Source organism: Panthera tigris, chromosome A2 (genome assembly GCF_018350195.1).
Source record: "Panthera tigris isolate Pti1 chromosome A2, P.tigris_Pti1_mat1.1, whole genome shotgun sequence".
Taxonomy (NCBI): domain Eukaryota; kingdom Metazoa; phylum Chordata; class Mammalia; order Carnivora; family Felidae; genus Panthera; species Panthera tigris.
Window position 1 is genome coordinate 39,485,789 of NC_056661.1, and position 18,186 is coordinate 39,503,974.

An 18,186-nucleotide genomic window follows, 5' to 3' on the forward strand; every position below is an offset into this window, starting at 1 on the left:
GTGGCTATATAGGTGGCAATGCCATCTTCAGAGGAAAACTAAATAGAAACAATATAAATGTGGAGTTGGAAAAGATCTGAGTCACGTGCAACTGTGCTATGTAAACTCAGGTTGGGAATGTAAACTCTAAGCCTCATTTCATTATCTGAAATGGAGATATATATCATAAATTTAAAGCGATGAAATGAGACAATGCATGAAATGGGCTTAATATAGTGCCTACTATACATTAAATGCCCATTAAATGTTGGCCCTTATCAGCATAATTATTAGGTAGGTTGGGGCCAGGTTACTGATGAAACCTTCGATGAGCTGTGTCCCACACGTCTTCCTGTTACCTAATGAAGCTCGTTCTAGGTCTTACAGTTACAGTACCTAACTCACTCAATTACGGTTTGTTCAATAAATGCTAAGCATAAAAAAGTGTAGGGGCACCTGGGTGGCTCGGTCGGTTAAGCGTCCGACTTTGGCTCAGGTCATGATCTTGTGATGGTTCGAGAATTCGGTTAAGCGTCCGACTTTGGCTCAGGTCATGATCTTGTGATGGTTCGCGAATTCGAGTCCCGCGTTGGGCTCTGTGCTGACAACTCAGAGTCTGGAGCCTGCTTCCGATTCTGTGTCTCCCTCTCTCTGCTCCTCCCCCACTCATGCTCTCTCTCGCTCTCTCCCTCTCTCAAAAATAAATAAAGCTTAAAAAAAATCTTTTTAAAAAGTGCAAATTACTCCTGCTGTATTAGAACCAAGCTTTGCCTTGAGGCAGGACCCAGGATTAACTATTGCAGAAATACAAACTTTGTAAAAATAAGAAACAGAGAGAAGCATCAGAGTCATTCTTTTAATTAAAAGATATAACAAAGACTACCACTAGGACTGCAGCACACCTGTCTGTAGTTAAAACGCCTTCCACACCAATGGTTTGACAGAAAGCCTGTATCTTAAGGATCCTTAATAGGAGATAAACTGAATCTAGTTTTGGTCAGTCTGAAAGTTTAATTTTTTAGACCGGGAAAAACAGAACAAAGATTTTTAAGTCCACAAATGAAGGATTTCAAAATAAAAACACTAACTATATCTTAAATAAGGAAACTTCAGCTATTCATACTCTTGCCAAAAAATTTTAACACATAAAGCCTTCCTATTCCTATTCAAATTCTGAAATATACAAATATCTACGGACATTATCTTGGAATAGAGGAGTGAGACATTACAAATAAATTATTTTCCATATACTTTTAAACAAGTAATTTGGCATCATGGTATTTAAGTCATTTCATTATTATAAACTGCCAAAACTGACACAAATCACAGAATTTTACAACTGGAGGAGACACAGAAATCATCTAGTTCTGAAAATTTCAGGGAACTTCAACTTAGTGCAACTCAGTTTAAAATCCCAATCTGTTATCTGTACATACATAATGTCTTACAATGTGATATTTTTAAAGCTTTCATTCACAACTGCAGTAAGCAGAAAACTGTGTATAGTGAAACTTCTAAGACATCCTAAGACTCTTTGAAACATAATTCCATCAAATTTCAGTCTGTCTGGACAACCAAATTCCACAATCCTCATAACCTTCCAATAAAGAAAAAAACAAAACCAAACACTAATTGCAGAATTTCATGTTGCTAAGATTCACCTAGATCAGAAGTAAGTTCTCCGTATAGAATTCTGATGGTTTTTTTGTACATGATTTATAGGTTGGGTAGACCAGAGACGAGGCATTGTCAGGCACATCCTGCGGGGCCAAAAACAAAAACAAAGGGCAGAGAAAAAATCAGGGGGCAAAGAACACTACCTACCCACCTCCCCGTATTATTTATCACTCCGGTCCTGAGCATCAAAATGTAATTCCCCTTCTTATAAATTCACTTCAATGATGCACACCAAAAGTACATGTCAGGATAAGCTGACAGTTTACGGTCATACATTTTGTCCCAGAGTACACAACAAATTACATGTCCTGTGAGTGACTTCTTTAATTTTCTTAACTGGAGGAAAAAACCACAAATAAAGACAGCAGTACATACCAGGATAGCAGAATGTACATAACAGAACACAGATGCTGAACGTCTAATGATATGTGTGCTCCATCAGACCCTGCTCAGGAGACAGATACCTTCCACTGCACCACTGCCTTGGGAGAGTCAATAATTCACAAACTCACTGCTGCTTCTGACCACTGATTTTAATGGTGGCATGGCATGTTCTTTCAAAGAATTGTGTAATTTTCTGAATGAGTCAAGCGATGAACAGTACTTCAAAGGTGATTTTATGGCAGTCAGCACATACTGCATATTCTCGGCCCATTTTTATGGGCCTATTTGATCAAGAGACAGACTGAAAAACATCACAACAAGCAAAATAAATCACCCAATCTATACAGGCTTATGGTAACTTTTTACATCATAGGTGATATGATTAACCTAATAATCTCAGGATAATTCTAAGCAAAGTAGCTATTCAGCAAACATTATATTATGGCCCTTTTCTAATTTTAACGGCCCTGGAAAAGGGTGACATGTTCTCCCGTGAGATGGCAAAGGTGAAGGGAAAGAATTAAAAGAATGCAGTTAAAATACTTTGGTACTATATTAATTTGTCCATTTAATTATGTCACATTTCTATTTCTTTCATTCTACTAACTGGGTAGGAAATCAAGTAAGTTACTTCACTTGTCTGAGCCCCAACTTCCTTAACTGTGGAAGCTGGAATAACAACTTTATCTCAGGATTGCTTTGAGGATTACATTGGGAAAACGGACATAAAAAAGGTATGGAAAATGTAAAGTGCTATGCAAATATAAAGTATTTGAATATATCATCTTAAGATTTACACAGTCTAAATGTTCAAGTGCCTGGTGCAATACACTCTACATGAGTGCTCAAATATTTGTCCATTTATTCAATCATCATTTAAAACTTAGGTCCCAAAAATTCAATTCTGGAACACAAAGACCACCTCATGTACTACTTATGTATTTTTCAGTAGTAACATTAAGAAATCAGTTTTGCCTAGGGGCACCTGGGTGGCTCAGGTGGTTAAACGTCCAACTTCAGCTCAGGTCATGATCTCACGGCTTCTGAGTTCAAGCCCCATGTTGGGGTCTGTGCTGACAGCTCAAAGCCTGGAACCTCTTTTGGATTCTGTGTCCCTCTATCGCGCTGCTTCTCCCCCACTCATACTCTGTCTCTCTCTCTCAAGAATAAATGAAACATTAAAAAAAAATTTAAAAAAAAAGAAATCAGTTGTGCCTTTAGAATGAGTCATTTGATCCAATCCAATCCAATCCAATAGGTTTTTGGGTTTTTTTGTTTTGTTGTTGTTTTTCTTTTTTAACAATATGTATTCTGTGCTAGGTCCTGCGCCAAGTTGCTACATACAGTAACTCACTCATTTAGTACTTATAATACCCCTGTGGAGAAGTTACCATCCACAAATGAAAAACAAAAGCACAAGTTTAAGTAACATGGCCAAGGACATAAGGTTAGCAAATGACAGAGCTGGTGTTAGTTGAACTTAGGTAGGACACCAAAACCTTGGCTCTCAACTACTACTACTAACTTTCCAATATGGTAGCCACATGTGGCTACTGGGCACTTGAAAGCTGGCCAGTCTGAACTCAACTGTGCTGTAATTACAAAATGCACACCAGATTGCAAAGACCTAGTATGATAAAAAGAACACAGAAAGTCTTACTGCAATTTTATGTTGATTACATGCTGAAGCGGTAGTATTTTAGATAAAACAGATTAAACAAAATAAATTCTTAAAATTATTTTCACCTGCTTTTCACTCTCTCACTGTGGCTAGCAAAGTTTAAAATTTCATGTGGCTTGCAATGCATATACTTACATTGGACAGCACTGATTCAGAACATCATACAAAACATTTCTAATACAAAAAGCACAAAAGAGCTTTAAATTTACAAACACAACATGTTTTAGAGTACAAATATACTCTTCAATCTCAGCTAATAGCTGTTTTAATACTAAATCAGTGTAACCAATATAAAAAAAACCTTTATATAATCTCTTAATGTGAATTATTATTTAAATTTTATTCCAGAATTAGATTTTTTAAATTTCCCATTATGAAAATTGCTTTTTCCAACTGCAAAAGTGGTATCAACTCATCTATACTATAGAAATTATAGAAAAGCACACACACAAAAGAATCCATCATCTTACCAGTCAGAATATTTTAATCATTACTTCCAGGTATATATATCAAATGATATGAAATACTGAAGTGCGATCATATGGTTTTATCATTTTGAAACTCGCTTTTTTTCTAATATATTACGAACATTTCCTTTTAGTACATATTCTTTCTAAAACTTAACTTTTTATTTTGAAATAGTTAGATACACAGGATGTTGCAAAAATAGTATGAGGTCCCATATAACTTTCATCCAGTTTCCATACAGGGTCGCATCTTCTGGATTATATATAGTACAACATCAAAACCAAGAAACTGGGCACTGGCATGCGTGCGTGTGTGTGTGCATGCGCAGTTCCATGCCACCTTTTCACAAGTGTAGATTCATGTAACCACCAACACAGTCAAGATTAGATTTCATCAACACACAACTTTCTGTCTTGCTACCTCTTTACCCATCTTCCTCCTTTCCCACCAGCCCTAACCCTTGGCAACAACTAATCTAATTTTGTTATTACAAAAATGTTAGTGGGCTCCTAGGGTATGTGATCTTCAGAGATTGGCTTTTTTCACTCAGCATCAGATAACTGAAATTGGTGCCAGTTGTTCTATTTATCAAGAATTTGTTCCTCCTTAGTTGCTAAATAGTATTCCACATGGTATGGATGTACCATTCGTCTACTGAAGGACATTTATATTATTTCCAGTTTTAGGCTATTACAAATAAAGCTGCCGTGAACATTTGTGAGGTTTTGTGTGAACTTAAGTTTACATTTCTCTGGGACAAATGCCCAGGAATGCAACTAGTAAGTCATACAAGTAAGTATATGGTTGATTTTGCAATAAACTGCCAAACTATTTTTCAGAGCAGTTTTACCATTTTACATTCCCACCACAAATGTATAAAAGACCTCCAAACATTTTTTGAGCTACAAAATATTTACTGATATTCCATAGTTTTTTTTTTTTTTAATAATTCGCTGCTGATTCCCATGTAGGTAATTTTCTTCTTTTTTTTTTTTTTAAACTTGTAGCAAGAATTACTACTATCAAACTCCACTTACTGGGCCAGAGACCCTTGTGGTATTAGGGAAAGACTTGCCCCTCAGGTAGCACACTACCTACATTTGTGAGTTTATCATCCAGTCATTTTGTTACAATACTGATGTAATTAATATGTTTACACAAATATTTTTACATGCAGATCACACAAATTCCTAGAAGGTGAATTGTTTGGTCTCAGGGTACAAATATTATTATTTTTAAAATGCAACACCCAGTGCTCGTCCCAACTAGTGCCTTCCTCAGTGCCCATCACCCACTTTCCCCTCTCCCCCACCCCCAATCCACTCTCAGTTTGTTCTCTGTATTTAAGAGTCTCTTATGGTTTGCCTCCCTCCGTCTCTGTAACTATTTTTTCCCTTTCTCTTCCCCCATGGTCTTCTTTTAAGTTTCTCAAGATCCATATATAAGTGAAAAGATAGGATATCTGTCTTTCTCTGACTTATTTCACTTAGCATGACACCCTCCAGTTCCATCCATGTTGCTACAAATGGCATGATTTCATTCTTTCTCATTGCCAAGTAGTATTCCATTATATATATAAACAACATCTTCATTATCCATTCATCAGCGGATGGACATTTAGGCTCTTTCCGTAATTTGGCTATTGTTGAAAGCACTGCTACAAACACTGGGGTACATGTGCCCGTATGCATCAGCACACCTGTTATCTCACGGTACAAATATTAAAGGCATGATACCAACTGCCATAATGGCCTTCAGAAAATTTAAATCAACTTACTCAGCCACCAAGTATCTGTGAGAACACCCAATTCTTCCTAGACTCACCAAAAAATTTGTAATCTTTAAAATGAGATTTCCCAAAAATGCTTTTTTGTATTTATTTAACTAATGGGAAGGTGATACATTTCTGTTTCCTGACTTAATTTGTGGTTCTTTTATAAACTACCTATTTGTGTTCTTTGCCAACATTTTACTGAAATGCGGGTTTACTATAAAACTTAGTTCTATCGTATGTTGCAAAGAAATAGCTTAAAATACGTGTATCTGAAATTCAACACACGTGTTAATAGTGCAAGACAATATCTGATTTTACAATGAAAAAAAGATGCAAGTTTAGTTGATATGACTCCCCAATTTATTTGTAAGTATTCCTATATTACATACAATGTACTGGTTAAAAAAAAAAATCATCTCCAATGCCAATTCTAGATTAAAAACATGGCTCGGCTGGTTAAGCGTCCAACTCTTGGTTTCAGCCCAGGTCATGACCTCAAGTTTGTCAGTTCAAGCCCTGCAAAGGGCTCTGCATGGACAGTGCAGAGCCTGCTTGGAATTCTCTCTCTCTCTCTGCCCCTCCCTTGCGTGTGCATTCTCTCTCTCCTGCTCTCTCTCTCAAAATAAGTAAATAAAACAGTACAGAGCTGTGGTCTTCTAATAAAAGTTAAAATAAATAAATAAAAACATGAATGATCAATTCTCTTAAATTCACTCTGAAATGCCAAGACATAAATTTTCTACAGCAAACGTCAAGAACTATCTCCAGCTTCATTAAAAAACATGGCTGGCTTCTCTTTAGGAGAATTTAAGGTCATCCAACCAGTGCTTCTCAAAAGTGCTTCCCAGACCAGCACAGCAGTATCAACATCACCTAGGACCTTCTAAGAAATGCAAATTCACAGGCCCTACCCCAGACCTACTCAATATAAATCCAGGGGGTGAGGGAAGGAACAGGGAATCTAGCAATGTGTTTCAACAAGCTTTCAGGTGATTCTGATACATAGTGAAGTTTGAGAATCACCACTGTCAACAAATTTAATATAAAAACATGGAATCTCGATTGCCTTGTATCCATATTCTTTTAAATGGAGGACTTGGGCAAAGTTAATCAGGCCACAGATATTACAAATTCATTGAGAGATTTTCATTCTTCCCCAAATTAAAACAATCCAGAAAGAAAACTGTAAACTGAATGTTAGCTTTATTTCCTGCAAAAAGGAATCCTAAAAACCATGAAGTGTTCACAAAAAATTTCTCTTAGAAGAAATACCCAAATTAACCATATAAACTAACAGGTCGCAATATGTGTCTTTCAAACCAGAAACTCAACTAGTTTTGTACCATACACTGCCTGACTTTCCCACTCCTACGTCAACTATTCCCTACCACACTTTGACAATTCAGTGAACTAGCATATTAGATCACACCTGGAAAACTAGTTACTCAAATATTTGTGGTCCAGTAAACAAATAAATTGGTCAATAAATAAAAATAATTCTGCAAGGCAGTATATAGGTGACCCTTGTTTTTCTGTTTTGTCCCCAAAGTTTCTGTAGTAACTATGTACTACCACCTTCACGACGAAAATAAAGGAAAATCGTGACTGTAACTAATGATACAGGAGATGAACCTATTAAACACCCATATCATTAATTTTACCAATGTACTGATACTCTTTCCTTCCTTTATCTGTATGATTAAAAAATTTACATGATGCTGGTAAACAGAATTCCAGCCTTCAAGTTCATTACAGTTCGCAATTAGAACTGAATATATATCCTAAGTATTAACCCAGTTACAAAGTTGTGTTACTATGGTAATTATTTTCTATCCACCTGGTTAAGTGTCCATCTCTCTTCAAGTAAGACTTCAGATGTGTTTGTTAGGCTTGGACAATCCAAGTATCCCAACCTCCAGGCAACAAAGAACGGTCCAAGAGCTGGGCAAGTGACAGGGGTCCTGATTCCTGCAGCTGACTCCGAGTTCAAATTATGTAAACCAGCAAAACTGTTTTGTTTTGACTTAAGGTTAGTTTGAGCTGAATTCTTCGTTCTTGAAACCTCGAATATTCCAGCAGCACTTAGGACATGAACAACTTTTAAAGGAATGTTTTGTAAAAGAATGAAGAGTGCATAAACCTTATAACCTACATATGAAATGATATCTTCTTAGAAAGCAGTAACCAAGTTTGTTTTCTCCTTAACTAACCAGCATGTACTAAGTTTTAAGATCCAATATGTGGTGATGAAACTGGCTACATCACCTTTCATTTCTTCTCCCTCCCAAAGGCTACTTCATCTTAAATTGTACTGCTAATACTCTTAAATGATAAAGTTTTGAGCAAGGTTTTTCTTTTTACATATCCCTTCCACCAGTTTATTTCCTAACCAAAGGATAATTTAAATGGTTTTCAAAGTAGACAGGAGAGGGAAAGGAGAACAGTAATATCTAATCCTATTTAAAAATTAAAATTGCACCTGTTTACCTTGTGATTTCAACTATCCATGATTTCTGAGTAACACTGCAGTTTATTTGCATTGCATTCACTGAGAATTCATCTTTGGCACAACAGTCTGTGTCAATCACTGTTTCAGCATGCAACTGAAATTGAAGCTAAATAAATGAAGTGAATGAGTCAAGACTTCAACGGAAGTAATTAACCCAAATTACTCAACAGAACAGTAATACACACTATGTAGAAGGTACAACTACCAACTTATAGGTATACAAGGGACAGTGTAACATCAACAACACCCAACATGTTTTGAGTCTATTTTTAGACTGCCTTTAGGTGCCAGCTCTCACGCACACCCATCTAGTTCCTTAAAATTGGTTTTGCACAACATGACTGATCCTCGGCCCCAGTGTCAGACTTTCATGACTCTGGGCTGCTTAAGTAACCAAATGGGCAACCAAAAAGAAGATTAAGAATCGCCACGGTTATTTTTTAGGTAAATGTGCTAATGCTCTGAAGCTCCAAACCACTCCAGGAAGTACTTTAAATGAACTGCCTACAGCCTCCAAGGCTGAAGTTCTGTGTTTAATTTCTAGTACACGTTTAGAAAAACAAACCCAGAAAAACAGGAATACTACTTTTAAGGACACACTTTATCAAGAAAACTTTCCGCTAAATCAATGAATTACCCACACAAGATGCAAGACTAATGTGAAAGCATATCTATTACTCAGAACCCTTAGCTGGGACAGTTTTAAAGGGAACTCCTCTTGAAACTCCTAGACTTCATTTATTCTATATACACTTACTGAACCCCTGGCAACTGCCAGGCACTGGACTAGATTTTCAAAGAAAATAAAGCTGTGAAAAGAAATGATCCTGCCCTCAAAAAAGGTGAAAACCTAACAGAGGTGATCAAATAAAAATTCTGTTCAAGTGTTACAATGAAGTATACATGATTTGAAGGGTGAGGCAATCAAATAAAAACACTTCAAGCGTTACAATGAGGGGTACCTGACCGGAGAGTGATGGAAAAGTTTCCTGAGACGTCTAGAAGGACAGACAGAAGACAGGCAGGACACAGAAGGAAGGAAAAGCATTTCAGAAGAAAATCCAGAGGAAAGGAATGTGTGAAGGTATGGAAATGAGAGATCACCGTCCGTGCATAGAAAATAAGCAGTTTGGCATGAAACACACACATGCTGTATGTGGAGGGCAGATGGGTGTGAGGTAGCAGGCAGTCGGCTTCCAGAAATCCTAAAGGAACATGAAAAGATTAACCCAGAAGCCCCTCGTGATGATCAGCATTTAGACTTATCTTAAAGGCAATAAATACTAGGAGAGAATTGAAGTTGACCAGGTGGAACGGCCTCAAAACAACTTGGATTTGATCGTCATGGGTATGCACGCATGAGAGCAGGGATATGTATGGTTACTACATAGTATCTGCGAATTACCAGCCAGCCGGGAGAAGTTGAAAGGTATGGATGACATCTCGAGTGAGAGAAAAGCTTAAAAGGAGGTAGAGGGAACAAAGAACTTCTTTAAGCCTGTACAACAAACTCTGCATCAATCACAGAATCATACAGTCCTCATTCAAATCCCAGATTCAGTGAAGCCTTCCCCAATGTACCCACACAGATTACCTCTGCCACGGACTCATTCATTCCACGCATACCGTCACTGGGTGCTTTACACCACTGAAGATGTTACCTAACCTTTTCAACATGGTTGTTGGGGGTCCCTCAAAGGACGAATTTTCTGTTTACTTAATCAATGACTTGAAATATTATAAATGACTTATGAACACAACTGGATGTGAGGCAGTTTACTCCCTTTACGATCTGCAGGAAGTACCACACACCAGGTTTTATCCTCTCACCTAATGTGTCAATTTACACCAGCTGAAAGAAGACAGCTGGGTTCAAGTATGTAGGTAATAGAAATCAAGAAGAGACCCTATCGCCAGAACGTCTCTAAGGGTCTACATGTAAAAAGCGGAGTTCCAGGGGCGCCTGGGCGGCTCAGTAGATTAAGCGTCCGACTTCAGCTCAGGCCATGATCTCACCGGCTCTGAGTTCCAGCCTGGAGACTGCCTTGGATTCTGTGTGTCCCTCTCTTTCCACACCTCCCCCACTCACACTCTTTCTCTCTCAAAAATAAAATTAATAAAAAAAACCCTGAGTTCCAATATACTCTTAGGATAAAACAGCACTGATAAAATAAACAAGAACCACACAATAATATGGATGAATCTCAAAAACCCAGACCCAAGGGCACCTGGGTGGCTCAGTCAGTTTAGCATCTGACTCTTCGTTTCGGCTCAGGCCATGATCTCATGGTTTCATGGGTTCGAGCCCCGCATCCGGCTCTGTGCTGGTAGTGCAGAAGTGCACACAACCATAGGACTCCACTCATAAAGATCAGAGACATGCAGAACTCCTCTGCAGCATTACAAATCAGGACAGTGGCTAAAGTGACTGTCAAGAGTGTAAGATGGGCTCTGGGGTCCTGGCAATCTTCTGTTTCTGGGTGCAAGTTACACGGATGTGTTCACCTTGGGAAAGCTCGTCAAGTCTTATTATTATGATTTGTGCACTTCTCTCTATATATACTATCGTTCAAAAAGCTTACTTAAAAATAAACAGGTAAATGGCTCCCAGCTGACTCAGTCAGTGGGGCATGCAACTTGATCTTGGGGTTGTGAGTTTGAGCCCCAAGATGGGTGTGACTACTTAATTTATTTTTAAGATTTCATTTTTTAACAGGTAAAAAAAAAAAAGAGCAACACTCATGATGGGGAGGATAAAGAGGTCACAAAGGAAAAAAGCCCTAGTGATGGAGCCAAAGAGAAAATGAGAGCCAGAAAGACTAGAATGTTTTAGTTCAAGCCGTAAAGGAGACATTTAGAGATCCACTATTACCTAAAGTACTAATGAACTGAATTAGTGCCAGCAACTTCCTCAAGTAGCTGTAGTTTACCAAAATAGTTTTTATTAGTCTTGGAATTTCTTCGGTATTTACAGAAGCACAGGACAAATGTATGCCACATGAATAATACATAACTGAATCCATTCAAACCTCCTATCCCAGTAACTAACAGGATATACTAACAAGTTTGCTGGCCTGGCTTCAATACGTGACATGCAACTAAGGAAAAGTTGAGTAGCCTGTGCACAAAGGTTCCAACTCTAAACTGTCCCCAACCCAATGAGCTAAATGGCACAGACTACAGAAATAACTATCTCCTTACTCCAAAAGAAAGCAGCATGCATGCTGCCTAAAAAGACCAATGTGTTATCTCTACGTGGTCTAGAAAGTAGTCACCTGCCCCAGCTCTCATCACTCTATAGTTCCATACCCTGATCTAATTTCTCCCAAACACTTGCCACGGGTCGAAATTGTATTTTATTTTCCGGTTTACTTATTTTCTCTTCCTCTCCATAGTATCTTAAACTCCACGAAAACAAGGACCTTGTCTGTCTTTCCACCACTGTACACCCAGAGCCCATGTGGCTGTGTGCTCAATAAAAACTTGTCAAATAACCACAACTACCCAGGTAATTTACTTTAAGGTCACCAAGTAGACATAAGATCAAGTCGATACCAATAAATCAGTAAGTCCAACGTAATAGCAAATAACAAAATAAATTATCACTGTTTCTGGGTAAGAGTGATCATTAAAACTCCACCAGCTTTGAGGCTGAAAGGTTTCCTAAGGTTTGATGGTTTGGAAGACAGGTAATTTTTCCATATATTTTATGGAGAAATTTTATGAAAGACAAATACTACGGCAAAACCAATGTGACCTAAGGAGCAAAACCACTGTGGTGGGTGAAAGCATAGGGAAGAGTTAGATACACCCCACCCCTGCTTTCTGGGAGCTTTCCTATCTGAACATTACCTCAGGGTGATGTAGTTTTGAAGATCAGAACTTTCACTTATCGCTAATTATGTGTGTTTTCCTCTAAAACTTCACAATAGTGAAGTACTTCACAACTATTCAAGGGATGTTGAGTTGTTAGGCTATCTGAAGTTAAGGAGAGAAAATGTCCACATTTATAACTGCAAAGAATGAGGGAGCTCCTATACAAGGAGAACATTTTACAAATAACACAGCTGAGTACCAACCTCTAATTCAATATCCTGAGTACCGACTTTTTTTTTAAGTGATATAATCTTATTACACATCTAAAGTAAATTCCTCACTTCTACTTGCCTATAAAAGCTCTAAAAAGAGTACACTTTTCAGAGGGATGGTATTTAAATAAACAGGATTTGAACACAACATCATGATACAATCTGGCACTGAAGACTAGCAAAGTTCTAAATCTCTGCTAATTACCCAAAGCAAAAGTTTACCAGTTTTCGAGCGTGACTTAAGCAGTAGCTGGTCAAAATGCAGCACTATGATCAAAAGAAAAACCACTGATCAGCGAGAGTTGCAGCGGTGTCTCGGCGATCTGTATTTTCCAACCAAGACATCGCTGCATTTCCAGCAACAGTAGACCGAAGCAAAACACATTTCATTTATCACCAAGTCTAGGAAGTTACTCTGCTCAACACTCAAGAAATTCCACTTAAGAGAATAATCAGGTAAATGTGTTAATTTGCAGGGTTTTTTCCTTCTAAAAGCTGGTGGTATCAACTTTCATGAGACTGGCAAAGTAGGTTGGGAAATCCTACTTTATCTCCTATTTACCACCTACGACAGGGATAGTGTTTCCTCCCCACCCACGGCCACCTTACAGACACACTCTTTTATTTCCTATGTTGAAAGGCCTAAGCCCTTAGAGAGCTCAGCATGGTGAGGAGGCAACCTTCCAGTGCTCTTATGACATATCACAGAACAGGCAGAGGAAAACCATGTGATGTGATGAAAATCTAAAACTAGTTTGTGGTGATGCGAAAATCTAAAATCTAGTTTGTGGTGATGGTGGCAGAAGTCTTTAAAATAACTAAAGTTCAATGAATCATACACTTACAATTAGTGAATTGCATAGTATGCAAATCATACCCAGTAAAGCTATAAAAAATGAAAACAGAGTGTGACGATATAGTTAGAAAAAGGAGCGTATACGGAGACCCTCCATATAACTGAGATATCCAAAATATAGATCTCTACTGCCCGCTGAACTTCCAAGCAGCCTAGTAAGCATCTCCTCCTTCCCTTAACACGTTCCTTAGGAGCAATCTGGTCCTCCTTTCATTCTGCTCTATGCTGCTCCAATAGGAAGAAGACCTTATGAATTACTCTCATGAATCTACCTGCAGAATTCAAGATATCTAGTACACATGGCAATAACAATGAACAGGTGGCAGGTGATTTTGTAGAAATCAATTCTCCTTGCCCAAAGAAATGGGGAGGAGGAATCCTTCTAATTGATTCCCCAAGTCAGATTGCTCCAATCTCCCATAGTATTATTTACACCACTCTTAGAGTCTTTATAACCTGGATTCTCATCATCCCTGTGCATGCCTAACCAACCCATGCTCCCTACCAATGTCTTGACCAGTATTTTTCACCTCCTAGGAATTTAATAAATGTTCTTTGGATGAGAGTCAATATTTTCCTCATCAAATTGAGTAACACCAATTCTATCTCGAAGGGTAAATGCACTTCTGTGTCCTATTGGACCTACTACTAATCAAAATCTGACTTCAATGGTTGACTAGATGATGGTGACAGCGACAAAAATGATGAACTCCAAAATGGCCAGTGGCTAGGCCACCAGATAGGCTGTTACTACAATACGAGTAAGAAACACCAGCCCAGAGCAGTAAAACCTAATTTCTATACCAGTCAACAGGTTTACAAAGCCCTTTTTGATTATTTAAGTTATTCTAAAATCAATTTCTGCCTATTACTCAGCATCCAAAACCCAACAATTTTCTACTGTCATCAATACCAGGTGTGATTAAAAGAATGCAAGGCAAAAAGTATTAAACCTTTGAGGTACCAAGAAAATTTCAAGAAAAAGGCACAGGAAAAATCACACAGCAATAAGGAGTACTATCACTGAGAAATTAACCAACAGCTACTAGACTGGAAAAACCTGGATGAAGAGTTCTGAAATTCACCAGTCTACATGAAATCCATTCACAGCATGAGAAAGCCAAAATGTCATTCACCTTCCAATTAATGACGACTTCAAGAATAGATCTAAAACACCAAAATATTGACAGTAACCAAGAAAACACACTTTGGCTATGTAAGGGTATCATAAGTGACTTGTTAGGAGTTTAAGTCCTCACATCTCGGAAAGCTGTGTTCAAATCCTACTCAACAAGAGACCTCAAAAAAATCACACAAAAACCCGTAAAGGTTAGAAGAGACTGTCCTATTCCTAAAATATTTCATCTTTAATTACTTAAAGTATTTCTTTAAAAAAACTGAATCTCACTGTTATCATCTGTAACCCTGAAAAAACTAAACATTTCTATTACTTTTAAAATCAAACCTCCCACAGGCTTTCAGAAAGTTTGATAAGTCAGATTTTTTTTAATACACCAAGAAACTGAAACGCATTTCATTATAAGATAATTATTCCCAGCAATACATCAGATGTAAACTTGAATTTGGTTTTTGCTCTTCACCAGTAAAGTTCTCAAGTTCTTAGGAGTTTCCTAGTCACTTGAACATCATCTACGGTAACACTCAAAGCAAAACCACAATAAAGAGGTTTGGCCTCTGAGGGATTCTACGTGTAAAAAAACATTACTCATAAATAAAATACAATCACTATTGCTTTAAATAACAAATACATTTCTAAACTTTCATCCCATTTGATGGAATTCCCTGTTTCGTAGAACAAAGCAAAATCTATTAAGCTCCCAATAAGTGCTTTTTATTTTAACTAAATCTGTTCTATGGTATTTAGTTCTTGTTCTACAAAACTTGACATGAATTTGCTGTAAAAACTTCTGAAAAAATATTTCTAGTACTTGAATACTTTTATTCAAAGCACTCATTACTTCAAGAGTTAGTGGAAGTCACAGAACTGCTCTCCCAGTAATTGCACCAATTCATCCCAGAATTATATTCTTCAGATTACCCGATATCCTAGGTAATTCCCAAGTATAAATAAAGCAAGAAAACCCTAACGGGACACATTCATTCAGTCCAAGGACCTTATCCAGTTAGAACTATGCAGTACTACCACACAGTCATATTGGAACACTACCAACTCAAAAATAAGTACCTGATGAAATGAGACTTCTGGCAATCGACTTAAGTCTTCAAGGATTCACTAGGAACTCAACTCCTCTCTGGCCTTCACACACACATCCCCCAATGCCCTCCCATTAAACGACATCAAGAACAGTTTAACTTCAAACTCTAACATCCCCTGAACCAAATTCCAGATACAATTTAAAAAATGACCAGAAAACTACAAAATCAACTTTGACATTTTATCCAAATATATCTGAACGTTAAAAGTGAAATATTTCCACTCATTTTGATACCAGATGCGATTTACTACCTTCACAAAAAACGAAAAGGAATTCTTTCAACATTCTTTTCATTATAATAAAGCTTTACATGCAAACTTCAATATATTCCTTTCACCATTTTGCAAAATCGTCCTCCATCACCACTCTGCATAAGCTAATCAGAAAACACACAAATTGACAGCTCAGCTTTCCAAATACTACTTTATCAAACCCCAACATTTCTTTTCACAGGGCAAGAAAATAACAGATGTTTGCAGCTCAAGACAGGAAAAGCACAATAACCAGCCTAACTGTACATTCACCGTTAAATCTCTGGAAAAGGAAAAAAAAAAAATTCAGGACAGGCAAATTAAAAACATTCTACACATGGCAAAAATAAAAGGTCTAAAGTCCTACAATGCATAGCAAAAGCACTGCTTCCTCTCTTTTTGAGCCAATACCAATAAGCCAATGGATACAAGTGTCAAATAAATCCAGTCTGTTTGAAATAAGACGAAAACCTGGAAAAATTCCCTCCCATAAATCATTCAGTGAATAGGAAGCTTTGCACCCAACACGAAATACACACAACCAAAACCACACATTACCCACCCCCCAAATGCAAAAAAGCCGTAATCAACAAGTTGGAAAGAGGGCAGCAAGTACAGCTCTCTACCCTATCTCCCACCTTAAGAAAAAAAAAAAAAAAAGTCCTTCAACAAAAGCTCACACAGATCCTCAAGTACCTGGTGGAGGTGCCTTTCCTCACATCGCAGATGCTGCATTTAAAGGCTTCAGCGCTGTTTCTGAAGGTGCAGACGCTACAATCCCAAAAGCCTTCGTCTGCGGCAGGTTTCGCTTGTCTTTTTGGCCTTCGGAGGAGTGAGGAGTGGGGGAAAGGGGAGGGAAGAGACAGGGAGCAGGAAAAAGGGGGAGAAACAGCAAAACACAGGCGCTGGTGAGCCGTCGCAATTTCGCAGGAATCCAGTGCTGGAAACTTCGCTCAGGCGACCACCCACCCACCCTTTTCGGGGACTGAAAGAGGGACCGGGGGAGGGCACGGGGCGCCCCTACCGGCACCCCGCAACCCCCGGGCGCGGGCCGTACTGCCTCGCACAGCAGGCGGCGGCGGCGGCGCCCCGGGAAGGGCCGCGGCGGGCGCAGGAAGCGGGCGGACTTGTGGACTTGAGCGTGGGGCTGGGGGGGCCGGCAGGGGAGCCGCGGGCCGGATCTGGAGGGGGCGCGCAGGGGCAGCCCGAGGCCGGCGGCGGCGGGGAGTGGGCCGGCTCCTTCCCTCTCCCCTCCCATGCTCGCGCCCTCCCTCCCTCCCTCCCCACCTGGTTAAATCTCCCTTTGTCTGGGAGGAGTGGCGGCGGCGGCGGCGGAGGGCGGCTGAGGAGGAGCCGCCATGGCTGCGGCGCGCACGGCCGCCGGCCCCGAGCGGGAGCGACACCGCCTCCCGCCGCCGCCGCCGCCACCGCCCGCCGCCGCCGCCTCCCCCCGCCCCCGGATCTCCATCTTAGCAGCGCCTCCCCCCCGCCCCGGGTGGCTCCGGGGCCTAGTCGTCGCCGGCCCCCGCCCGCCCCCAACCCTCCCTCCCCTTCCGCCCCCTCAGCTCGGAGCAGGTACCTGGTCGGGCTCTTCTTGTCGCCCATGGTCATGGATGGGCTGTACCCCCGCCCCCCCCAAAGCCGAAATCGGCGCCGCTCGGAGGAGAAACGCCGTCCGGGGAGTCGTCGCGGACCGGCCCCCCTCCCTCCCCCGCGCCCGCCCGCCCGCCCTCAGCCGCTGGGGCTCGAGCTCCGGCCGCCGCCGCCGCCGCCGCTGCCAGTCTCCGGACGAGACTAGTCCCCGCCAGCGCCGCCTCCGCCGAGTGACTGACGAGGGGCGGGGCCGGGCGCCGCGCGTCACGCGCCGTGTGGCCAATGGGAGGACGGCAGCCTGCGCCGCGAGGGCGGGGGCGGGGCGCGGGGGAGGGCGGGGCGTGGCGGACGTGGGCTGGGCCGTCGGTGTGCGTGCCCGGGAGTGTGTGCGCGCTGGGGGCGCGCGTGCCTGCCGGTGGCCCGGCGGCCCGGCGCGGCGGAGCGTGCAAGCCTAGAGGGGCGCACGTGGCCGCGCCCGGGAAGCGGCGGTGGGCTCCGGATGCCTCGCTCCCGCTTTATCGGGCTGTCGCGTGGACCCCGGCCCCGAAGCCGCCCCGGGGGAAGTAGTTCCGCGCAGTTTGCGCGCGCCACTGGGGCTGGCAACTGCCGCGCCGCTTGCAACGCCTCGAGGCTTGTAGTGCCCGGGAGTCGGCAGGGCCTCTTTCTTTTGGCCCGGGCTTCCCCGCGCC

At 40.8% G+C, this 18,186-nt stretch overlaps 1 protein-coding gene and 1 pseudogene across 1 annotated transcript in view; both read right to left on the minus strand.

The window, feature by feature from the left end:
* Positions 1-17,605, minus strand: part of LOC102969816 (RING1 and YY1 binding protein) — a 79,617-nt gene extending 62,012 nt beyond the window's left edge. Inside the window, exons 1-2 of the mRNA XM_042979421.1 lie at positions 17,484-17,605; positions 16,601-16,726 (exon numbers count right to left, since the gene is read on the minus strand). Of these exons, the coding sequence (XP_042835355.1) occupies positions 16,601-16,726; positions 17,484-17,515 (158 nt within the window). The 5' untranslated portion in view covers positions 17,516-17,605. The remainder of the gene's footprint in view (positions 1-16,600; positions 16,727-17,483) is intronic.
* Positions 5,189-5,345, minus strand: LOC122236806 (annotated as a pseudogene).
* Positions 17,606-18,186: the final 581 nt, after the last annotated feature.